This window comes from Camelus bactrianus, chromosome 14 (assembly GCF_048773025.1).
Source record: "Camelus bactrianus isolate YW-2024 breed Bactrian camel chromosome 14, ASM4877302v1, whole genome shotgun sequence".
Classification (NCBI taxonomy): domain Eukaryota; kingdom Metazoa; phylum Chordata; class Mammalia; order Artiodactyla; family Camelidae; genus Camelus; species Camelus bactrianus.
The window spans coordinates 558,644-584,288 of NC_133552.1; the positions used below are offsets into that span (position 1 = coordinate 558,644).

A 25,645-nucleotide genomic window follows, 5' to 3' on the forward strand; every position below is an offset into this window, starting at 1 on the left:
AAAAAAAAGTCACAATAGCTAAAGGTTAACTTAATATATTTATTTTAATATTTCTTATATTTGTACCAACATAAAAATAGGTATACACTCTTTATGCTTATGGTTTTCACATGACAATAAAAACTAAAACATTTACAAATTAAATTAAAACCAAACCAAACGAATAAAACACAAATTAACCACCTTAATTTAATGTAACAAATGATGCTATTTTGCTGAAATAAAACGATGTTTTGCCCAAATGAAATAAATCACAAGTATTTGGTTTAACAGCAAAAAGCTGCAGTTTCGGATCCCATTCCGTTTCTGAATGACATGCCTGTTCACATAAATATCTTGTGCAACTGGTATTGATAAATTCAAGCCTTTCTCCCACTTTCAAGATAATCAAACAGAACATCAGCCTCACCAGTCAAATGTCAGTCCTGAAGTGCCCATTTAAAAAGGTGTGAACAGACAGACTGGAAAGGTAACAATTCACCTTCACTGAAATTGGCATTAACCACTATGAACGCCATTACCCTTAGAATTTGGAGACGAAACGAAATCTTTACTAGTTATGTGCCGTGATACTTACTGCTAATGACTGATGTGCTGCTCTGCCCAGAGCCTCAGCACAGGCGACACCCACCGGCGGATGCAGATCTGAGTGAGCGCATGACTGCGTCATGTCAGACCAGGTCGACCATGTACAACAGCTTCACACCATCGCTTCCCTCAGTCTCCTGTGATCTGTGTCCAGCAGCTTCAACCACTTTAGTTTTTTTCAAATCAGATTTTAACTTTGAATATTTAACACTATTGTTGATGTGCATTTCACTTTCCTCATGTTTGCTAAGAATATGTGATAAATGCTGCCAGTCTTTGCACCCATTCTCATTCTTCAGCTGATTTTTCCCTTCCCCAAAGAGTTTGCAATACAGACAAAACACAGAATCTTTTGAGGTTGAATACAGCAACCAGGATCTAGTGGTTTTTTCACCATTTGGAAGAATTCTTGTATAGTAAGTTTCTGAAAACTTCCTCCCTGTACTGTCTTTTGGAAAGTTAAAATTTCTTACTTGAGGTGGATCATTTTCAACTAGAGTGTCCCTCTGCTTAATACTCAAAATTCGGGGCCATGTACCTGGATCTGCAGAAACCACAACTGGTCTAATGGAGTCTTCTGTTTTTTTCTCTTCCAGTTGCTCCTGCAATTTGTCAGCTGTGGTTGACACAGAAGGAGGTAAATTCACATCCTGCAGGATCAGTGATGTGTCGTGGCTACATTCTGCTGAAACCTGTAGCTCTAACGTCTTTCCCCTTTTTTCCGGTATTCCCTCTACTTTTTCCAAAAGTATATTCAACGATCCACAAAATTTTCTTTCATTTTCTTCTCTAACAGCATTCCTTTTTCTGTTTTCTGATGCTAATAAATTTTTTGAGTTTGTTTCCATCATCTGAGGAGAAATAGATTAAAAATTTACCTTAAATTGTTAACACTGAAAAAATTAATGTATATACAAATGCCTAATAATCATCAATGAAATACAAATTGTTACCACCACACACCACTTCACACCCACTAGGACGGCTATAATAAAAGAAGAATGACCAGAGTCAGGTAAACAGAGTGACCCTACGACCCAGCAATGCCAAAATGAAAATTTGTCCAGGCAAAGACTTGCACAAAATGTTTGTAATAGCCAAAAAGCAGAAATAAAAATATAGTATTACCCACACCCTGCGGTAATATAGCACATGGACAATTAAGCATCAGCAATGAAGGCAATAAAGTGCATTAAGTCTTCAGATGGTCAATTCTAGCTGTGTGACTTCAAAGACACATTCTCTGAACTTCAGTTTCTTTAACATATTTTAAAGGTTTTTATTTAATTGAACTGAATACACACTTAGTAAAAAGCATCAACTAGTTATACTTGGCTAACAAAGAGGAACAGCAATCCCTCACCCCTTTACATTTCCCTTTTCCCAGAAGCTACTGTCAACATTTTCAGCTGATTCTTTAGTTTATTTCCAAATATTAAAACAACATCCGTGTATCACTATTTAGTGATTTTTTTCTCCCAGTTTCAGGCATCACTACTGACTTCTCAGAGGGGAGGATGGAAACTTAGTTCTCCTCCTCCTCACTATGCTTATCTCACAGTTGCTACCTGCAACTTAGCCTTTAGACACAGGGCTTCTTGACGTTGGCACCCCTGGCACCTCTCTTGGGCCAGATACTCTGCTGTGAGGGGCTGCCTGGCACGCTGCACATGTTTAGGATCTCTGGCCTCCACCCTCTAGGTGCCAGGAGCACTCACCCAGTTGTGATAATCAAATGTTTACAGACACTGACAAATGTCCCCAGGGGGCAAAATCAGCCCTGGTTAGGTCACTGACTAATACCAAGACCCAGTCTTAACATCATGACTATGCGTGGTATTTTGAGATAAGCCACTAACTGCAAGAGTTCAGTTTTTTCCTTAAGGTTTTCATACATCACTAAGGTTTTCTGTTGTGAGGCCTGCCACTCATCACTTAAAAACGCATTTATAAAACTTCTGTATTACACAGAAATGTCATTCTTCTATTTGCCAAGTACTAATGAGCTATCTGCATTACTGATGTGGACAGACATTTCTGGGGGGATCAGTGGCAGGTAATGTAGTTATTCAAGCAATTCTGTATATATTGTTGCTGTCTATTCTGACTATGCATATTTTCCCATTTTTACCTCCTCTGGTGTTCATTTAGGAGTAAAAAATTGATAACCTTTGTGCAAGCTGTCCGCTCTTCAGAGGACAAACAGCGTATCTGTCTGAAGTTTATGCACTCATTGTCCTTGACTGAGTAGAAGCCTACGGCCTAAGTAGATGCAGGTAAATCATCCATTAAAAAAAAAACCAAAACATATGACCTAAAATAGTTGTTTATTACCAAATCAGAGGTTATTCTTATATACTCTTTAGAAAAGATAATGTATGCTACATCCTTTTGCCTGTTTTTAAACTGTCCCCTGCAATCTTATCCATAAGCCACACCCAAAAGCTTTTAAATATGAGGTGCAATATACATAAAGAAAATAATAAAGATAATATAAATAAGCCTTCATACAAAAACTCAAAAGTCAACATGGGACCTACTGTTTATTCTGCTGTCCAACAAGCCTGCAATTCAGAGTTACTGTTCCCCGAAAATGAACCACCGAGATCCTTATTCAGCAAAATGAGAGCTGAACATGCTCCTGATTTTACATTTATGATCCACATTGAATTAATTTTTGTACATTGGATAAAATGAGGTCAGGTTCACTTATGCCCATACAAACAAAAAAGTTGTCCCAGCATCGTCTATTGAAAGTATCTTGCTTTTCCCTCAAAATGATTTTGTCCTTTCTCCTAAAATCAGTGAACTATATTTGTGTGGTTCTATTTCTGGCCTATCTAGTCCATTGATCTGTTTATCTTTATATGTCAATACCACACTATCTTAATTACTGTAGCTTAATGTCTTTTTTCCCCAGGTTTACTGAGGTATAACTGATAAATAAAAATTGTACATGTTGGGGGGAGGGTATAGCTCAAGTGGTAGGGCACATGCTTAGCATGCACGAGGTCCTGGGTTCAATACCCAGTACTTCCATTAAAAAAAAAAACTAACAACAAATAAATAGACCTAATGACCTCCCTCCCCTCCCAAAATAAATAATTTTTAGAAATTATACATATTTATGGTATATGATACAATGTTTTGAGGTTTTTAATGTCTTGAAATCAGAAAGGTAATTCTTTAACCCCTACCTCACACCATCCACAAAATTAACTTGAGATGGATCACAGACTTAAACATAAAATCTAAAACTAAAAAGCTTATATAAGATGACATAAATATCTCGTAACCTTGGTAGGCAAAGATTCCTTAAACAAGACACAAAAAGTATTAATAAGAAAAGCAAATAGTAAATTGGACCTTATTAAAATTAAAACTTGGGCTTTTTAAAAGCAACAGTAAGAAAACAAAAAGACAAAACACTATCCAGGGGAAAAATCTTCCAAGTACATTTATTTTACAAAAGATACATATCCAGAATATATAAAGAATTCCTACAGCTCAATAATAGGAGGACAACTTAATAAAAAGGTGAGCTAAGACTTGAATAGATACTTTTACTAGAGAAGATATGAGTGATTAAAGGGGAACAGTAGTTACCAGGAAATTAAATCCACAATGATATCATCATTTCATATCCATCAGAATAGTTTAAGTCAAAACAGACAATACTAAATTTAGCTAAGAATATAGAGCAACTGGAACTATTAAGTTGTCAGTGGAGTGCAAATTGGTAGAGAAAAGAATTACTCATTGTAACGTTTACAAAAAAGTAAAGATCTAAAACAAGCTTACTTAGAAATCGATTTCAATACCTGAGAGTATTACTCAATGAGAGACTGCCAAAAATGGAACCAAAGGAGATTCTAACATAAATCTGCTCAAAGTAAGCTAACAGGGAGGAGCTATTGCAAACTTGCTCATTTAATACTCATTAAGAAAGAATTACCTGTTTATATTCGTTAATACAACTTTGGCAGCAAAATCTCATCTGCTGACCTTCAATGACCAAGACGTTGTTTCCAACATCTTTGCTGGGCAAGTACTCCCCACATTGCTCACAGCAATTCATTATCAGACCATTGGCCAACCTGTACTTATTAAAGCACTGGTTACTGCACAGTTTATGTGTTACATTATTAACGCTGACTTCATGGCGAATCTAAAAGAAAAACCAATTTTTAAATAAATGAGCCATTATTAGCACCAAAAATGAGATAATTAGTTTCTTCAACAGAAACAAAGAACCTCTAGTAATTTCTCAGTGGAAGAAACATTCAGGGAAGACTTTAAAAAGCACATTTAGGGCCCTTTTTCACTCCCTCCTCTTCGGAGACGGCCAGCACTCTGTCTATGGAGCATGTACCTATTTTACTTTAACCTGAGCACCCAACCACCACACCTTTCCTTGCCTTTCACTCTATGCAGCATGTATCTCTCTAAATAAATATACCTTTACTCAAAAAAAAGCACATTTAGCTACTTTCATTTTTACTTTTGATTTCTTTGTAAAACCATTGTTTGGTTTTATAAAAAAGGAAAAATAAGATTCACAGAACAAAAAGCAATAAAACCAGTAATAACCTCCCCAGAGACATTTAAGAATTACAGAAGATGAACTGGTTAGCAGGCTTTGATATGACCTGCTTAAAAATAAATGGATTGGGAATTTGTAGGTATCATAAACTTCACTCTCCTAGAAAACCTGGTGGGAGTAGGGGTGGGGGTCAATGTTGCCCACACCCTGTATATACGTAAGGGAGATAACACCACATCTGGGTTTGCACAGCTGCCGAGTAACCAACACCTCATTCAGTTACCCAGGGCTGTGTTAAGTGAAGACGCCTGGATACACTCTTCTTTCGAAAGATGGCAACACTACCTAAGAAATATGAAGCAACCGACTCTGCTTGTTCTACGTGTTCTTGCAGGACTGGCTGTTTACTTTACATCCTAAACCTACATTTTTATTTAGTGTGGCTAATAAAAACAAAATCCGCCATAAAACTATTGCTTTGTTTATGAGTACATCTAATTCCACAGACAGGGATGTTTATTTCCCACACCACACAAATGGCCATCCGTTTACAGGGCAGTCTGACGTATCCTGGTTCTTCCCTTAACATCATAGGTAGACTGGGGAGATGGCAGAGCACTTAACAGCACCTAAAAGTTAGAATGATCACTGTAACCTAGATCATAAATAAGATGTAAAACTCCAGACCTCCGTAAGTTTACTACAGATTGTACATCTTGATTTATTCAGAACTCTTTTTCTAAGATTCTGGTTGTCTTCAAAGGGAGACAAACAAGATGTACTACACAATTTTTGGAAGGATCCACTTGACTCCACTTGAGGAACAACAGAAGCTTTTTTTGTAGGTGCATCTCTGAAATACAATGGATAGACACAATTTAAGAACATATGAACAATAACTGACATTTTACATTTTCTCATGATTTAAACCTAGGAATCAACCAAAATTTTTGGTCTAGAAAAATCTACTTTTTGGTTTCACTGCCAAGAGTTCGTAAATAATGTGAGAAGAGATTTAGAGATGAAAATATTTTGTTGTCACCGTTATGACCTTTTAAACCTTGCCACAGGTTCTTGCGACTTTCAGAAGCATTCAGAAGGGTGTCAGCAAGTGGACAGAACTAAGGGAGAAGGTGGGGGAGGGGCGAGGCAAAGGCAGCAACAGGGAGAGGGGGTGGATTTACTTCTACACCTATACTCTCCTGCCTGAGCGAGTGCAGCGCAAACGACCCACGGCTCTGACACTCTAGGGCAACAGCTCAGTGAACCTGAAGACACCTGTGCATCAATTCTACCCACGAATCTTTGCAACTAATTACTTTCAGAACACACATTCACACCGCCAGGGTCCAACCACATGGAGCCGTGCTGAAAGGTAATCCTTACTTTTTACTTGTTACATTGCGTTTCTTTGGAGTACGCTTATGAGAGAAGGAAGAGAGGCAGGTGGTGGAACAGAAGAGGTGAGCTGATCCTTTGCGCTGATAAGCTGTCTGTCCCTTCTGTAAAGGCTTTTTGCAGTTTGCACAAGTGATTTTAACTGGTTTAGTCAGTTGCTGTTGGGCAGAAGGCTGGAAAATCTGTTTAGGAAGCGAGGCCACTGGTGATAAAGAATCCACCCCTGGCTGTTTCTGATTACGGGGAAACAATGCTGACTGGGAGATCCAAGAATCTTAAAAAGAAAACATACAAGAAAAAGTCACTGAACAGTTCAAAATTCACATCAGAAAACGTTCATATTGCACAAGTAGGAAAATATCGAGAAAGCCTTACAAGTGAGTGGTTCGGGCCAGGCGGCCTGCTGTCCACCCCGGGGAACCACCACTTTGTATTCTGAGGGGTGGTGTCCTACTGTGCCAGCTGTGGAAACGGCGGCTGTGCAGCTGTGCGATGCGGCAGCCATCGTCTCTCAAGTCAGATCCCCGAGCTTCAAAATGTATCTCCTGCACCGGAGACTGTGTAAGTAAATTAAACTGGGTCTCGGTTTTCTCAGCTACAAACTGCGCAGATACCTAACCTATCAGTGTTATGAAGACTAAATGAAGCTGACTCTCTCTGTCCCTCTCTTGCCTTTTGAGATGGCCCGCACTCTGTCTATGGAGTGTGTATCTCCCTGAATAAATCTACTTTTACCCTAAAGAAAGAAAAAAAAAGACTAAATGAGATAATGCATACGATGAAGCATTACATTTTGTACTCGGGGCACTTCCTAAGCCACTTTTTCTAAAAGGAAAGACTACAATACAAAACAAAGCAAATATGCAAATAAAAGATAACTGAAGAGTATGATATATGATACCCATTTTCATAACAGCTTCCCTCTAACATTTTATTATGAAAAACTTAAAGCACATAGAAACGTTGAAAGAATTTTACAGTGAACACCTGTATGTCCAAGTAGATTCTACACTATTTCACTTTATCACATCTTTCAATCTACTCTTTTTATGTATTTTAAGTAATATATAGACATTAGTACATTTCCCTCCAAAATACTTTGAAATAAATATAATTTAGACATAACATTTTAAAGCAACTCTTTGTACAATTACTCCCTAGCCTTCTGAAATCTCTCCTAGGCATCAGTAGAGGTGGTGGATCACACAGGGCCTCCATCATACATTACCATTAGCTTCAAAACGGAACAACATCGTATGCAGGTCATAGTGCCTCTCAGACTTAAACATGCATAAGATCACCTGGGGACCTTGTTTAAATAGTGATTCTAAATCAGTAGGTCTGATCCTCCCTTACTAGGTGCAGCCATCCTGACTCAGAATTTATCAATCATGTTAATAAAACTGCCCCTGGTCACGATCATTTGTGGCTGGACTGAGACAGAACAGCTTGACACAACCCAAGGGAATTACTGCATCGGGAGAGCTGCCTTCTAGGTAGAAGCAGCCAGTGTGGGTCAGGCACGTCTCCTAGCATGTGCTGTGGACATCACATTATCACAGTTGTGATGTGCACGTGAGTCCAGGGTTACAGACGCACGTGCAAAGCCGAATGGAGGCGTAAACCCTCAGGTGCTGCTGGTGGTAACGGTGAGGGCACTGTTTATGATCTTACCTTTCCAAATTTCTACAGTGGATATGGTTACCTTTAAAATCCAAAAAGCACAGAATGTCATTTTCTTAAAGTAATAATTAAAAAAACCACAATAAACTCACAGAAAGGCAAAACAACAACAACAACAACAACAACAAAACAGTAGGTCTGAGGAGGGGCTGAGATCCTACATTTCTAACTAACTCTGGGTAACAGTGAATCTTTGAGAAACAGGGCCCAGAACTACTACATTATTCTATCATCTCTCTTCAACAGCTTTTGTCATGAGCCAAGGCCTGCGGCCCCTCCATGCATCACAGCTCCAAGGCCTCTCGTAATACTACCAACACTAACAACTCTTTTCATTTCTAATCCCCACCCACTGTTTCTGATCTTGTTTTTTCCTTTTCGTTCTTTCATTCCACAGGATGACTTGCTGGCGAATATGAACTGGATTCCAAAACTGTCTTTTATTACCAAGTACTCAGAACTTTCTTTATTGCTAAATTTTCCTACTTCTTAACCATTTCTTTAGAAAACAAATATTATTTATAAACAGGATGCATTCTGGGACCAAACTACACTGCATATCATACTGGATAACAAACTAGATTTAATAAGTAATAGAAATAAAAGATAACTATTACAAGATTTGTTGCTACCACTAATATGGGAGAAATAAGAACCCTAAATACAAAAATATTGGGCTTTTAAATTTTGCGAACTTATCCATGGATAAATACCATATATTTATATATAATTATGTACAGTGAGACATCAACAATACTGCTCAATTGGTTCTGAAATTTTTTTCACTTTAGCTTTTGTACATACATATATAAAGCAAATGTTTTGTTTATACTTCAAATATTCAATTTCTTCTAATTTTAAAGTTTCTTATTTCATCAAATTCTTATTTTATTTTTGGTACTAGTGTCTCCAGGTTAAATGTAAAGAACTCTTAAATTCTTCCATGCTCTATCCTGAGGATAAATTTTAAGAGAAGGGGCCTAGCAGACTATTTAATCTAAATCCCTCATTATATGCAAGGAAAATTAAGACCTAGAAGTTAGAGGTGATTTACACCAAAGTCCAGTAAGGACCATAACCGCTATTTGAGTTTTAAATGTTCTTCATTTCTTCCTGCATCTAAACCTTTTAGTGTTTCTTTAGCGTTGGTCTGCTAGTGAGAAGTTATTTCAGTGTCTCAGTAGGGTTTTTTTTTTAGTTATTACAGAACAATGCATACACATAAAAGTTTACACATCTTAAGTGCAGAGATCAATGGAGACTTTTACGATGAGTACGTACTTGTACGACCATCACACAGATAAACAAACAGCAAACTTCCACGTCCTAGAAGTCTTCCTGATGTCTCTTCCACTCAAGTTACTTCCCTCCTTCCCACAAGCCATCCCTATTCCGACTTCAAAGATTAGTTTGTCTTATTTTGTACTTCGTGTATGAAATCACGCGCAATGTACCCTCTTCTCTCGTGTCCTTGACTCAGCATCTTGCCTGTAAGCTTCATCACACTGCTGTGGTTGTTTGCTCCTTTCCACAGGGGTGTTCCACAGTGTGGCTAATACTGCTGCTGCGGACACTTGTATTGCTTCCCATCTGTGACTGTGAATTCTGCACGTCTCCTAATGGTTTCTTAGGTATTTATCCTGCTTGGGATTTGTAAAGGTTCTTGAATTCATACATTAGTGTTTCTTCTCTATTTTAGGAAATTCTCAATTGTACCTCTTCTGTCTGGGACATTAATTACATATCCTTTTCATCAAGTGCAGTTAAGTCTCTTACATCTTTTTCTGTTTCCCTCCTTTCAGTTCTCTGTGCTTCAGTCTGGATAATGTTCTGATACACTCAGATGCTCTTCAGCTGTGCCCAACCTGCAGTTAAAGTGTAGATTATCTAATAATCCTATTATCTGTACCCTTTGTGGGCTCATTCTATTGTCTGCTTTTTTTCCTCTTGATTTTGTTATATTGTCTTGAATCCTCATATCCCTGATTGTTATTATTTTTATATGAAAAACAGAAAAAAAATTTCAGAGTCTAGATTATGTTATTCTATCCCCAAGTCAAAAGTTGGAATATCCCCAATTCAAAAAATTCTGCTGAAAGCGCCCTCTGGATTCCCAGCAGCCTTTTCTGGACCTCAACACATACCCATAAGAGAAAAGCAACCCCAAGTAAGAGACAACATCTCTAAGGCTCCTTCTCAGATATTAGAAACCTAATTTTTTCATTGTATTTATAGCTCTATGATGCTTTTCATATTTTATATATTCTCTGGAGGAGGGATAGGAGTTACCTATCTATTATTAGTCCACAGTCTATTATTATCAGAAGCATAACTTCCTAGAATCAGTATCATGGACAGAAATGCTTATAATGTAACAAAAATACAACACAGATGCAAGAACAATTTCTAAGTTTAGGTATTTTCTGCAATGAGATTTTGCTATTTACATAAAGATACGTGATGAGTGAAGAAAAGAAAAACAGCCTACCCTAAAGGTCAATGAAAGGGTAAGTGACTGAAAGTTCCATTCTAATGGACAGTCCCATTTTCATAAGATGGAACAGAGTTTCATTTGTACTTTAGAGAGTCACAATTTTATAGAATGAAATCTGGACTTTTAAGCCCTAGATTTAAATATAACTCAACTCCAGAAACCCTCATCTTGCTCTTATTTGTCTATAGAAGTGGGACGCACACAGCAGCTAAAGCGAGATGCCCTGGGGGAGTTGTGACTCTAAGCAGTAACAACAGTCGCAACAGGAATACAGCTGCTGCTTTCCTGTTCTGTACGTCGCCTGGGAAAATTGGCTAGTTTTACTAATGCTGACAGCAAGCAATAACAAAATTTAGGGTTAATACTAAGATCAGCTTTGCTATATTCAATTTAAACGAAGAGTGAAGACACCAACGACAAGAAGACAGGCCTTGTGACAAGTGGCTTCACCTTTCAGAAAGCTTAAGACACATCTTAACCATCTCTCTTCACCTGACACCTCGGTAGACACTCTTCAGAATTTGACACCAAATGGTATTATTTAGTTCTCTAACTTTTGTCCCCCAAAATAAAACCTTAGAGAACACAGTAACACTGTAAATCCGTACTTCAGAATATGGAAATTCACTGCCATATCATAAACAACACAGTTTAAACATAGTTAAGAACATGTATATAAATGAACATCAAGTGGGTCTTCTATTGCTTTTTGTCTTTGTCACATTTTAAAATCACTGAGGGGGAGGGTATAGCTCAAATGGTAGAGAGCATGTTTAGCATGCAGGAGGTCCTGGGTTCAATCCCCAGTATCTCCTCTAAGTAAATAAATAAGTAAACCTAATTACTTCCCCCTAAAATTAAAATCATTGATATTTTATGTCATGAAAAATATAGTAACATAAAATACAGTTTTGAATGAGATAAAGAGATGACAAGAATAAACACACACTCAGGAGTAATCAAAATTACATTCAAACAACACTCGGAAGTTTCCTTTATGCCCACAATTTGAGTGGCCTTGACAGCATTTTCACAGCTAAGTATCAGGCTATGTGCTGTGCTTTTAAACGGAAAGGCATCTTATTGATCCACTTCACCATTAAATACACAATTTCAATTTATTTCAGAAGGTGAAAAATGGTCAAAGCTGAAACAAAAGAAACACAGCAAGGCTTTTTGATTTTAACTTCACTTGAGAGCTTATATGTATGTAAGATGGAATTCATGCTTCCACAAATAGACATCTAAAATTTAGGAAATAATTACAAAATTAAAAATAAGTCAAAGAGTAAAAGAAACAAAAGATCCAAAACAATTATTTTTCAGTGAACACTATTTCTAGTATTCAACATCTTTTTCAACTGCTTTTAACACATCCTTCAATACAGAGATCACAAGTTTTTAAATTATATTTATCAAGTTTAACTCTTAATAAACAAAAGGTATACAAAGTAACAAGTGGATGAACATGAATGAACAAATTCATAAAAAGTTTGCAGATGTACTTTTAAAAGTTCAATGATACATAAATTAAGATGATACCACCTTTAAATGATCAGTTTAGCAAACATTAAATAATACTCCTACCTCTAAGAACTTAAAACATGGAAGAAAAAAACCAACTTCTTATGGTGTAAGGAAACAAATACAGTTTTTGGTAAGGGTCATTTTGTATTACCCATCAAGAGCTTTAAAAATAAATTGACATTTTGACTTAGCAATTTTACGTACAGAAAATTTTCAGAAGAAAATAAGACAAGTGTTGACAAACTTAGAGAGATTCATGAGAAGCCTGTTTATGACTGCAAAGACCAGAAACACGCTATCAGATAAATCACGCTATCAGATAAACATAAAAAGCTTATTATATTTGACACAATCTAATACATTAAATGATGAAATGTCAAATGCTTCCCTTCCACCCCAGGTCAAAAACAAGACTTTATACTCTGATCACTCTACTCAACATCACATAAAAAAGAAATAAAAGGGCCTGCAAAGCCAAACTATTTCTGTAACAAGACCAAGATAATCTGCCTTTTTCGCCATGTTGGCATTTGCACTAGTGATGCAGAAGCAATGACGGTGAAACTGCTGGTGGCGGAGCCAAGCTGTGCTGGTACCAGCATGACTACATTCTGACTGTACTGTTCTCTGCACTAAGAGGCACTTGTAGAAAAGAAAGAAAAAGTGGTATCTTCACTTACAGCTGTTATTCCAACACCAACTGGTCAATCAATATAATTCTGCCATTTAACCACCTGGAGCTAGCATCAGCCTCACAGCTTTAAAGGCATAGTCCACAACAAGGCTGCCCTGACTCTGGATGCCACCTGCACTTCTAGCCAACTCACTGTAAATCTGGGAGGTCCTAAGACCCCTCCAGGTTTGATAATTTGTTAGAATGATTCACAGAACTGAGGAAAGCTCTATACTTACAATCATAGTTTTATTTGAAGGATACAAATTGGGACCAGCCAAATGAAGAGACATACAGGGTGAGGTCTGGGAGGGCCCCAGTGCCAAGCTTCTGTGCCCACTCTCTGTGGAATTAGGCACCGTCACCCACCTGGCATGGATGGGTCCACCTACCAGGAGGCTACGTTGAGCTTCAGTGTCTGGAGTTATTATTGGGTCTCATTGTGTGGGCATGACTGCATGTGACTAAACTCAATCTCCAGCCTCTGTCTCCTCCAAGGAGGTGAAGCTGGCTCAAAGGCCCAACTCTCATCACATGCTTGGTCTTTCTGGTGACCCTCCCTCAGCCTCAGTCTTTTGTCATTAGGCATTTGGTAAATTCCAAGGATTTAGTCTCTCTCCCAAGAGCCAGGGACAAAGGCCAGTGGAACGATTTATTATACAATAGAAGAACTTGATGAAAAAGTGAAAATTACTATTAACTTTACTAAATTTCAGCCTTTGACTACATCTCAACATTCTATATAACGAACAGGGACGCATACACAAACCACTTCTGTTTCAACCAAAGTACAATGGTTGTCTTAAGAAAAAGTGGAAAAGCACTTGCAAAATTGTTGCACTGAAAGCTGAACTAGCCGTTTTCCTGAAATATCACTTTTAAAGAATGCCTGACCAACTGGTTATTGACATTTTCTTGAAAATCAAATGAGCCTGTCAGTTTAAGAAAAATAACAGTATTTGTTGCCAATGGGAAAATTTGAGCTTTCAAGTGAAAATTATGATCTATGAAAACTTGCACTCATTGTAAACTGACTATAACTCAATTTAAAAAAAAAAAAAAGCACTGTTAGCTTGACAGCTTTCTAAAGTGTCAACATTTAGAAGACCTACGTAACTCAGCAAATCAATTCTTTCCAAATAACCAAAGCACAATGTTTACCAAATCATACAAAGGTAAAATCCATTCAAAGATAAATCAATTGTAATACAAAAGAATGAAAAGTTCATTATGTGGTTTCAGATTCCACACTATGAGAACTGTGTCAAAAGGAAAAGGAGAAGAAAAAACTATCCACAATTATCTACAAACCAAACAAATAAAATTTTAACAGTGATCAAGTCACCTCTACTTAGTAGGGTAAGTGACAGATACTATTTTCTTTTTTTTTTTTAGTTTTGTTTTTTTTTTTTGAGATGAGGAGGGAGGTAATTAAGTTTACTTATTTATTTACTTTCTTTTTTTAGAGGAGGTACTGGGGATTGAACCCAGGACCTCATGTATGCTAAGCGTGCTCTCTACCACTTTGAGTTATACCCTCCCCCCGATATTATTTTCTTATTTCTAATTATGATTTCTTCCAAATGATCTGTAATATTCCCATAACCAAAGAAAAATTAATTTTAAAATGTTTAAAGAAAAAAAAAATACTAGCATTCCATTAAAGCAGTAAGTGATTAGATTCTTATTAGCTCTGGTTGCTTTCTAGTCCTTTCATAAAATTCTAAGACGGTCAATAACTCAGAGAAATAAAATGGCCATTAAAAACCAAAACAAACAAACAAAAAATAAGACCCACACTAAGTCATGAAAAAGCCACAAAAGAGATCTGTAAAATTTTAAATAACTTTCATTATATTTTATCAGAACAAGACTGGCCACATAGAAAGTTTTTAAAATACAGGTCTCTGATTTAAAGGTAAGAAAGTTTTCAAACTTTTAAAATGAAGCAACTAATAAAATGCTTATTTAAAAATAAAAATCAGAGACAAGCAGTCCAAAAGTAAATACTTGAAAAGTAAAAATTGAAATGTCAAGTTATAGAATTAAAAGTTAAGTAATATTTAATTATTATGTAACATTAATCTCTCAGTTCACTAACCATCTTTTTATTCTACGACTTTTACGTTAAAATAAAGATGCTAGTAAACAAAGATATAGGTAATAGTTATGGGACTTTTCAATTAAAATACTTTGGATATAAATCAAATCGGGCAAAACAGTACACAGTTTTATTAAGTAAAACATTCTATCTTAATATGAAAGTCAAGAGTAATAAAATATTTCACATACAGAATGTAAATAAAATAAATATCAATACTAAATATAACAGCCGAAAGTTTATTTACTTGCGGTGGAAAGAAAATACTTAATATCACTTACTGCTTACCAGGACTATGATGAGTCGCAAATTCTCCATTCTGAAATTCATCTCCTGCCACATTCACTCTACCAGGATTAAAAGGTCCTACTGCAGTCTTGGTCTGTGAAGTTAAAGATGGGGTGTATGTTTGTATATTAACACCAAAATTACTTGACTGCAGTCCGTTAGAGACATCTCCCAAGTTGGTATTCTATAGTGATGTTACATGTGTAATCATTAAGTTCATATCTCGCCCAGCATTCAGAGCTTAATACCTCTTTCTAAGGTTGTAACATTAGTAATATGAATTTCAGAGTCGATTCTGTAGTGTTAACACCATTACCCATTCCTGCATTTACCTTACTTCTTGAAAGACTCGAGGTGGAGAAATCCAAATCTTTGGTTCTGTTTTTAGCTCTGGGAAGTCCCCATTCGATAAAACTGGAAGAATTTCTCTTTTCTCTTCCATTTGTTTCCATGTCCTCTTCATCATCAATGACAATTGTCTCGCTTAGACTTCCCTTCTGAGAAGCCAGATCTCTTGAGGAGGGAAGAATTATGGAGTAATTTCCTTGTAGCTTTTCATTTCTTGATGAAGCAAATGTAAAATTTCTTTGAACACCTATTACTGGAGCAGAAGTTGAAGGAGGCTGTATAGATTCAATAAATACAACATCATCGTCATCTTCCACTGATGAGTTTCTAGATCTATTAATTAAAGGGCTAGCTGGGTCACCAAATGAGTTTCCTATGTCCATGAGACTAGCTGTCATGGCTTTACTCCCTAATAAAACAGGAGTCTGTTCAGTCAAGTCTAATCCTCCCACTGAACATTTATCCATGCCAAAGAACCTGTAACAGAGAAAAGAAAAAAAAAGTCTTAGTATATATTTTTTTTATTAAAGTACAGTTAAGACTAGTATGATTATTGTATTTTATTGCAACAAAATAGCACAAATGAAATTTTAAATTCCTTTATGTGATTTTTATCTAAGTCTTTCCTTGAAATAGAAAACAGTAACAAATTCTGTCAAGCACCAATACCTCAGGGTCTAAATACAATCACTATACTAGATATACTTTTAGCTACTAAAATGACTATGATACCATCCAATCCCTATTTCCCCAGTGTCTTTTGTCACTATTCAAATTCTCTGCTTCCAATATAACTATGCGATTAAATCTTTCTGAATCTTTTTTCTCCTTGTCCAGGAACTGCCAGACACTATGCTATGGGGTTTTTTATGTAAAATTCTGAGAAAAACCCATGACATAGATATAATTTAATTCATTTTACAGATCAGGAAACAGATCTAGATAAGCCCAAATAGGACCTAAAACTCAGAGCTCTAACTCTAGGTCCCAAATTCTCAGTCACTTTATTTTATTCAACACACTTCCATGTACTTACTGGGGAACAAAAGGATCTGGCAGAAAGACCCAGTTGGAAGAATCTGGAGAAGTGAGTAATCAGTGAAACAAGGCTCTTAAGAGAAGATGAGGGTTTGTGCACAGGTGGTAGTGAAACTGATCATGAACAGGAAATCACCTTTTCTCAAAGACAAGGGGGGAAAAGTTAAGTATACGGCTGTTCTGTGGTATCTGCGAGGGTGGGAGGAGGTGGTCCCAGGACATCCAAGGATATACAGGACAGCTGGCCCTCTGTATCCAAGGTTCCACATCCGCAGATTCAGCCAACTTGGACTGGGCAGTACTACAGTATTTACCGAAAAAAATCTGAGTATAAGTGGACCCATGCAGTTCAAACCCGTGTTATTTAAGGGTCAACTGCAACTGGAATGTATATAAGTATGCAGAAATAACAGAAAGCTGAGGTAAGTTTATACAAGCTGGCTTCAATTTTCTTAGAAACTCAAGACAGTGAAGGAGGAGGGAACTTTTTGAGTGTGAATAATTAAGAAAACTCACTCATAAAGCAGTCATCATTCAATTTTGAACATCTCATACAAAAATATGCCAAGTAACATTCTATTCTAAAATCTTCCCAACTACTTTTTTTTAATTTTAGTCAGTTTACAATGTTGTGTCAATTTCTGGTGTACAGCACAATGCTTCAGTCATACATGCATATACATATATTCATTTTCTTATTCTTTTTCACTGTAAGCTACAAGATATCGAATATTTTTCAGTGTGCTGTACGGTATACATGTGTTTATCTATTTTATATGTACCAGTCAGTATCTGCAGATCTTGAACTCTAAATTTATCCCTTCACACCCCGTTCCCTGCTAGTAACCATAAGTTTGTTTTCTGTCTGAGTCTGTTTCTGTTTTGTAATTTCAGTTTGTCTTTTCCTTTCTTTTTTTAGGGGGGGATTCCACATATAAGTGATATCATATGATATTTTTCTTTCTCTTTCTGGCTTACTTCACTTAGAATGACATTCTCCAAGGCCATCCATGTCGCTGCAAATGGCATTATTTTATTTTTTATGGTTGAGTACTATTCCATTGCATAAATATACCACAACTTCTTTATCCAGTCATCTGTGGATGGACATTTAGGTTGTTTCCATGTCTTGACGATTGTAAATAGTGCTGCTATTCACATTGGAGTGCAGGTATCTTTTTGAAATAAGGTTCCCGACTAATTTTAAGTGGCAATAGTTATAGTCATACAAAAGGTAATGTTTATTCTTAATAGGTGACATGCCATTAAATATATTAATTCAATTAATGCTTATGTAAATGAGGTAGAACTATTCTTTTTCCCTTTTTATCCATTAGGAAACTAAGACTCAAGATAAGTAATCTGTCTGGCCTGCCCAAGTCTCCACTGCTGGAAAGGGTAGTCAGGATTCAAATCCAAGAAATCTGACCCTATAATCTATTTCATAGCCACTACATTTTGTGCAATTAATGTATAAAGCAATTTTTTAAAATTACTTCTTTTAATGAGGACCAAATTTATTTTAAAAAATCAACATTCAAATAAGTCTATCTCAAAGAATAAGAAATAACTAACCTAAGGGATGAGTTTAAAAAGGTTATAAAAGAAACACAAAAATCGGGATCACAGTTAACATTCATCCAGTAAGCTTACTATATGGTTGATTTTCAAAGGAAAGAGGCAATAATTCAGCCTAAGCTGAGTTATGAAATATAATAGCTGTTGAACATGAATTCTCTCAGTTCTTTATGTATCTGAATAAACCTTAAATAGAAAAGAACAATTTCTGGAAAAGGGCTGTTAAGTGACTACACAGTACCCTCTGGAGGCTGTTAGGTCCTAACTTAATCTTTCCAAAGGAAGTAACAGAAATGGCATTCTTTATGCTAAATTCAATGTAGTCATTTCTGAAAAAAGATTAAGTATTCACCTATTTTCAAATCCCAGATTATGAGAAAGTTAAACCACTATTAAAAGCCATGTGCATATAATTTAACCATCAAACATTTTAATTCCATAAACATGGCCTACAGAGAAGTTTTAACTATTTTTACAGTATTATCCAAAAACAGAAAAAGTTATGGTTTAGCTAATTAGCTGTGTGGCACCAAATTACCTTACTTCAATGAGTTTTAATTTTCTAAACTACAAATTGTAAATGGTGATAATACAGGAGTCTTGAGATATTTATCGTGATGACTGGACATGCAAAGTCCCTAGTGTCTGCCTGGACCATATTAAAGAGTGCAAAAAATATTAAATCCATCTCCATGAGAAGGTATGCAGGCAAATACTTTGCCTACACCCTAGAATTTCAACATGTCAAATTAATCTTAAATATTTACCTCATCTTCCTGTGGTATCTTACTGATCTACAACTATTTAATGTTTAATTGATTTTCATTTAGATACAACGAAAATTAACATAAAATCAATGGAGAACCTGCATACAGAAGATCAATACAAAATTGTACTACAACCGTACATAAAAGTTAGGCTTAAACCCAAGCAAGACTCTTAAATGCAAATGATCTCTAGGTAGTGGGTAACAACCTTGCAAAGTTAAAAAGGTATTTAATTAGAGGTAATGATAAGAGTTAACACTAAAACAAAGATACAAGTCAGGGAACTTTGCCCTATTGTGCTTACTTTAGTAACATCTCACAGCAGTTTTTATTTCCTGAAGATTGCTACATTTACCTTTTTAAAAAATTGTGGTAAAATATATATAGCACTTGTCATTTTAACCATTTTTAAGTGTGTGATTCAGTGTTACACTTTTTAAAACATGCTTTTTCAAAGTTGCAAAAAATTTTACTGAAATTTTAAATTATAACTGAGTATCATTAATCTTCCCGAGACCATCTTCAATTTTTAAAAAATCAGTTGAATAATTTATTAGTTACTTAATATTCAATTGTTAATACACAATTAAGTAGAACTTACATATTAAAAAGAATCAGTTAAAAATGGTAGCTAAAATAGAAACAGTGAAGTATTAACATGACAGATTAGCATGTGATTAGAAAGGTAAACTATGAACCTTAAATATTAAAATCACCAAGAAAGTATTTTAAAATGCTTAATTATTGCTTCAAAGTTTCATTTTTTGGCCACCTGTAAGCACACCTTTATCTTCTAGGCTCTACAGTAGATAATTAGGATGTATGCTACAAAAACCTGTTCATCAACAATGAGTTCAAAAACATGTTCTGTGGCACCTCTGTGGACATATTCTGTCACAGAACAGATCTTTCTTTATAAAAACATTTACATTAAATAGTATCAACTTTAAAGCCAGTTTCATGTTTAGTGAATATATGCTACAAGCATTCCCATCTAAAATCATAAACAAAACAAAGGTGTACCATGGTTTTGGGTGTACTGACAAATACAATGAGATAGGAGAACAAAGAATCAAATGAAAAACTACCACAAATACCAAGAGAATTAAGAGCCTAAGTACAAAACTACCACCTAGAAATCAAGAGTCTGGTAGGGATTAAGATGGCAGACTGATCACACAGAACTAACTTCACTCCCTTCTAAAACCACCCCATAAACAGCAGTAAAGTTCCTCCTCCTCACAGGAAAGGAAAAACAAGAGAAGAAACAAAAACAACAAAAGCTGAAAAGCTGAAAAGCAGATGGATGAGTAGTTAACTAACTCTGCCTATCTGAGATAGCCAAACTCTAAAGCAGTGCTGGAAAAAGCTGAGAAACACCCTGATTTATGCTGCGGAATCCTCAAAAGGCTCAGAAGCTTCAGGTTATCACTGGAATAGAGGAGGTGGCTAAAATAAAGAGGCTGTGAAATCTTAGGTCCCTCCCCTCCCATCACGTTGATGATGATAGTTCTTTCCACACCCTGGCCCAAGTTCTAGACTTTAGTTCTTTGGAGAGGATAAGAGACAAAGCTATACTTCTTATCTTTTTTTTTTCTCTATTTCTTGATTTTTTTCCAGCTTTGTCTTGGGTTCACCTAGCACTGGTGAACGCTTCAACACTATGTGCATGAAATGCCCCCTCTCTCCCTCTTGATTCCCAGAAAGCTGGCATCCAGGTGTCTATCTTCCAGGCAGCAGACATCCCTGGAAGACTTCTTTGCCAGAAACACTCTTTTCTGTGGAATCAGGAACCCACAAAAAGTAAAGATCTAAAGATAATGACTTTAGAGGTTCTCCATATATTGGTCAAGAGAATCATCCAAGTGAAGCTCCAAGTCGAAAGCTGCACTCATTTTTCCAATCTGTTTTCTATTTCCCAATCTTTAATCATGAGACCAACAAGAATTAGGAAATATCTGAAAAAAGTTTCTAATAAGAAAAATACTTGTTAAAAGAGAGAAAAAAAAAGGACAGAGAAAAATGCAGGAAAAAGAAAATATAAAATGAAAACCCACAAACAATCAGTACTCTATGGATACAAGATAAGCAAAAGACCATGTAGAAATTAACATTTCTAATACAAAAAAGAGCTTCCAGAAATGAAAAGCTTAGCAGAAATGGAAAAATCAATAAAAGGGCTTAAAGATAAAGCTAACAAAATCTCAAGAAATAAAGAAAAAAAGATAAGAATTGCAGCTACCATTAACAACCTCTGTGTGTGTGTCCTGAAACTTATGGGCCAGCTATTTTACCTATTTTTAAAGTCATTTCAATCTTCATCAATCAGCAATCTTGGGCAGACAGACAAAATTCACTCATTTGTAAAATGTACATTAAAAAAAGCATTTCACTGAATAAGATGTGCATTTATAAAGGTTCATTTATTGACCCCTATTTAGTTTGCACTTGCCAAAGTAAGAGAGCAGAGAGATGAACCCCAACCTGGCTAGCACTAAACCTAGTCCTTTGTACATCAAGCCACAAATACCCTAGGAACACCCTGAAGAGAAATTCAGATTTTTTTTTTTTTTTTTTGAAAAGCGGCTTTTCCAAATGATAGTAACTGAGTCAATGGCTTTTTACCCTGCCAATCTTCTGAAGCCCCACTAGTTCCCTCTCCCTGTGAAGGCTCCTCATAGCTCTAGAACCATACCCATGTTCCATCATCCCACAAAACTACCAAGCAATGTGAAACACCAATACTTTCGGTATCCTATGAAAACTTTTGTGTAAATAATTTTTATTCTTAAAAGCTGTCTAACTACAGCAGCGTGCTGAGAAGCATAACAGAGTAAGTGAGGGTAAAGCCAAGTTTGCCAAGAGGCAACAAGGGCAGAGGGAAGGCAGAAATCTGACTGCAAAAGAGAAACGAATTAGAAGCCTCTTTTTGATGACCAGTGGAAAACCGATCAACTGAAAGGACAAAACAGGCAAAACCTAAAACTGTACAGAATTCCAAACAATAAATGTAAAATCAGAGAATTGTTTAAAAACAATCATTTTGAGACTCCTAGTAAAATTATTGATTAAGACAAGGATTAGTGTTAAAGCCATTAACTGAACATGATAGAACGGGGCATTTTACTATACCAAAATGTACAGCACATAGATTACTTTCTAGTAACAAGGGGAAAAAACACATTAACTTCATGACGGAGGATGTCACCACCATTTCAGTGGTCTATCCTAGAATTACGACTAGCATGAAACTAGACTATGTATTCCTGATGTGATGCTTGCTAGAGGACTGTGAGGATACAGATACAAATCTTCCTCAAATAAAAAAAACACAAAAGATACTGCCTCCATCAACCTTAAAACAACAGAAAATTCAGTAATTTGCCTTAATCCAACAGCAAAGAAAAAAATCATTTCTCTCCGTTAGAAAGGAAAAGAATATTAAACAAAAAACATTTAAGATGGAACTAACTTAAACTAGAACTCTGGAGAACACCGGTGGTGCAAACATCAGCACCCAGTCCCAGAGCTTCCCGGGGATTGCCCTGGCCTGGCTCTGGGGACAGGGTCCACTTAAGAAATTAGCTCTTTGCCTTCAAGATAAAAGTAAGTTCCACAGAAACACATCCTACCATTACACCAACTGTATTAAACAGAAAATTGGTGTAAAACTACTCACAAAGGATATGTTTTCCTCCTTAATTTATGACACTTTCACCAGAATGGATTGAAGGTGATTTCCGGTCCTAGAGAGAGAGGAGATAAAAACAATTTCATTATAGCCAACCTGGACGCAGTACCAACCCGTAACCACAGGAGAAGGAAGCGAAGGGGCAAAAAGTCTAGGGTTGCAGCGCTCTTCCACCCTCCCCACCCCAACGCAGTGCAGAAAACAAGTAAAAACAAAAACTAAAGGCACCGCCACCACCAGACAAGACTAAACTGTTCCTTCGTACTACAGAGAGGCGGCGGGCGGCGAGCCCGGCCGGGAGGAGGGGAAGGACGAGCGCAGCCCGACACCACCGAGGACTGCTACCCCCGAACCCGCCCACCCAGCGCAGTCCCCGCCGCGCCAGGGTCGGCTCGCATTTGCCGGGAGCCCGCAGCTCGCCCGCTCCCCGTCCGCCATTAGAAACTAGCCCAAATAAACCATGAGGGCGGCGGGCCCGGCGGTCGAGAAAGGGAGCCGGCGCGGGAAGCCCGCGTCCTCGTCCCCAAACTTGGGGACCTCGCGCCTTGGCCGGGAGGGTGCGAGCGCCGCCCCGAGGGCCCACAGAGGCGCCCCTCCCCCACCCGCGACCCCGGCCGCCGCCGCCCGCCTCACCCGGCCCTCGCGGCCGCACCCGCACTCCCGCAGCCCGCGGGCCGCCCGCCAAGGCGCCTGGGACATGAGCGGAGCCGCAAGCAGCCCGAGGCCCCGACGCGGCAGCAGCGGCGACGGCGGCCGCGCCGCGGGGCGCTCGTCCTGGGTCGGTGGGAGGCTCCGGAGGCCGCCCTCACCCATCTCCGCCTCCCGGCGCCTCCGCCTCCGCCTCCGCCTCCGGAGGCTGCGCCGCTCCCGGCCACCCCCACTGTCGGCGGCCCTGAGCTAGAGAGACAGCGGGGACAAGCCTCACCCGGTTCTGGCTGCGGCTCCGCGGAACGAACCTCCCCGCCCCCGGCCCACCCCACTTCGGCAACACGCGCAACTCCGCTCGGTCCAGTCCCGGATTTAGCGCTGGTGAGGAGGCTGAGGAGACTGCCGCGGCGGCGCGGCCTGGCATGACAGGCCCAGCCCACCGCGCCCTCACTGGCGGGCGGGGAGGGAGGGACGGCCGCTTCGGGTACGCCCATTGGCTGCGTCCGCCTTCCTTCAGGACCCCCCTCCAGGGGGTGGGCCCGGTCCCTGTCCGTCAGGCGCAGGCCACGCCCCCGAACCTCCATTCCACCCCCGCCACCGCCACCGCCACCGCCACCGCCACCCCCACCCCGGCCCGTCAGGGTCGGGCCGCCGACTCCCGTGTCCGCCGCACCGGCCGCGGCTTGGCCCCTGGGGTTGGGGACTCTTGGGGCCACGAAGCCCGAGGGCCTGAGCCGGGCCGCCTCCCCCTGCCCTGGCCTAGGCGCCTGGCCGCCGCAGCGGCTGCGAGCGACGCCGCCCGAGGAGCGCCGCGGCCTCGATGTCCCCAACGCCCTCCCTGCCCAGTGTCTGGGAGCCCCGTGAGGGGCGGGCGGGCACGGCCGGCGGGGACGGGAGCGGAGGCCCGGAGGCCCGGAGGCCCGCAGGCGGGCGGCGGGGAGGGCCCGAGGGCTCCGAGGGCCAGCAGCGCTTCCCCTCACTCAGCCCCGTGGGGAGGCGTCCCCCACTCCCGTCATGGCTGCGGGAGGAGACGACGTCCTCCATTTTGTCGGGGCCGCGGGGGGACCTGGGGGCCCTTCCACCTCGTCCCGGGAAGCCCGGGCTGGGCCGCGCCGCCCGGCCGCGGGGACGGCGCCCGCCGCCGGCGCCCGCACCCCGGGACGGGCCGGCGCGACGGGGCCGGGGCCAGACGCCGCTCCCCGCCTCCGCCAGCCAAGATGGAGGCGGCTGCGGGCGCCCCGAGTCGGGCGCCCGCCTGTCGGAAGGGCTGGGCCGCCCCGCGCCGGGTCCGCCCCTCGGCGCGGCCGCCGCCTCCCGGCCTCCCCGGTCCACTGGGCGGACGGAGGTCCCGGGCCTGCCCTGCGGCGGGTGGGCCGGGCCAGGCCGGGCGAGCTCCGACCGCGGAGCCACCTCGGCCGCGGGCTCCTCTTTTGTTCGCCGTCTACACCTACGTCTCGGGCGCACGTCCCCCGGCGGTGCGGGGTCCGAGGGTCCACGTCAGGAGGCGAGCGCGGAGGCCCGGGCCTCGCCTTCGCCCTCGCCTTCGCCCTCGCCTTCGCCCTCGCCCTGGCGGGGTCGGTGGGACTGCGGCCGGTGCGGTTGGGTTTAGTAGAAGTTGGTGAAACACCCTATGGCCAGTGTCTGGAAGTACAGATGACATGTTTTCTTTATTTATGTTTTAAAAGCAGATTGAGCCCACTTTGATTACCTCTTCTGGGGGATGGTAAAGATACAGGTTTATTGAGTGACAGATCTGCTGAGGCAAAAGCATGTCAATGGACTGATGAGCGTCGTGTATGATGTTTTGTACTTAGTACTGTAGCGCATGGTTTTCTTAATGTCACCAGGATTTTAATTAAGTTCTCAATTATTGGTTGGAAATAAATGCCAGCACTTTAATAGCTGATGTACATTATATCGTCCCTTTTTTGTTAAGTACGTGTCAATGCAAAGCCAGAGGTCCGTTGAGTTAATAGAGAAAAACTCTAGAGAAAATTTAAAGTAGAGACTGTATAATGTTACGTTCAGTAGCCACATGTCAAGTTTTATCCAAAGCACTGTGTAACTAACGATTCTCTGGCATTGATACGGTTCAAAGATGAAAAACTGGTAACACTTGTTTTCCCTGATAATGGCAAGAGTACCAGGTCCGTTTGCCAATGAAAGCCCTTACCTGGGTATGCTGCCATGATTTCAGAGAATGTTACTAATACAGAACAGCAAAACGTATTCATTAGTGAAAATATATACTTCAATAAATTCAATGTCATATAAAATTCA

The 25,645-nt window shown here is 39.6% G+C and overlaps 1 protein-coding gene across 9 annotated transcripts; it reads right to left on the bottom strand.

Annotated features, from left to right (window-relative positions):
• Window positions 1-19: 19 nt before the first annotated feature.
• ZMYM5 (zinc finger MYM-type containing 5) lies at window positions 20-23,783 on the bottom strand. 9 transcript variants are annotated; one of them, XM_074377861.1, is made up of 8 exons: window positions 23,643-23,783; window positions 22,706-22,772; window positions 15,628-16,120; window positions 15,296-15,389; window positions 6,518-6,803; window positions 5,819-5,984; window positions 4,544-4,756; window positions 20-1,439 (listed from the first exon to the last, which is right to left on the bottom strand). In XM_074377861.1, the coding sequence occupies exons 3-8, from the start codon at window positions 16,108-16,110 to the stop codon at window positions 672-674; spliced, it is 2,010 nt and encodes a 669-aa protein (XP_074233962.1). In that variant the 5' UTR covers window positions 16,111-16,120; window positions 22,706-22,772; window positions 23,643-23,783; the 3' UTR covers window positions 20-671. The 9 variants fall into 9 exon arrangements, 8 of the variants coding, with proteins under 8 accessions (XP_074233962.1, XP_074233963.1, XP_074233964.1 ...); XM_074377862.1 differs by lacking the exon at window positions 23,643-23,783 and adding an exon at window positions 23,351-23,510; XM_074377863.1 differs by lacking the exon at window positions 23,643-23,783 and adding an exon at window positions 23,370-23,504.
• Between the last annotated feature and the right edge of the window lie 1,862 nt (window positions 23,784-25,645).

What these genes read in the sequence shown, in the direction of transcription:
- ZMYM5 (XM_074377861.1), bottom strand. Translation starts at nt 16,110, where the DNA reads ATGGATAAATGTTCAGTGGGAGGATTAGACTTGACTGAACAGACTCCT. An exon ending in TGCGACTCATCATAGTCCTG is followed by an intron (nt 6,804 to 15,295) that starts GTAAGCAGTAAG and finishes TTTCTTTTTAAG; the next exon opens with ATTCTTGGATCTCCCAGTCA. An exon ending in CGCAATGTAACAAGTAAAAA is followed by an intron (nt 5,985 to 6,517) that starts GTAAGGATTACC and finishes ATTGTATTTCAG; the next exon opens with AGATGCACCTACAAAAAAAG.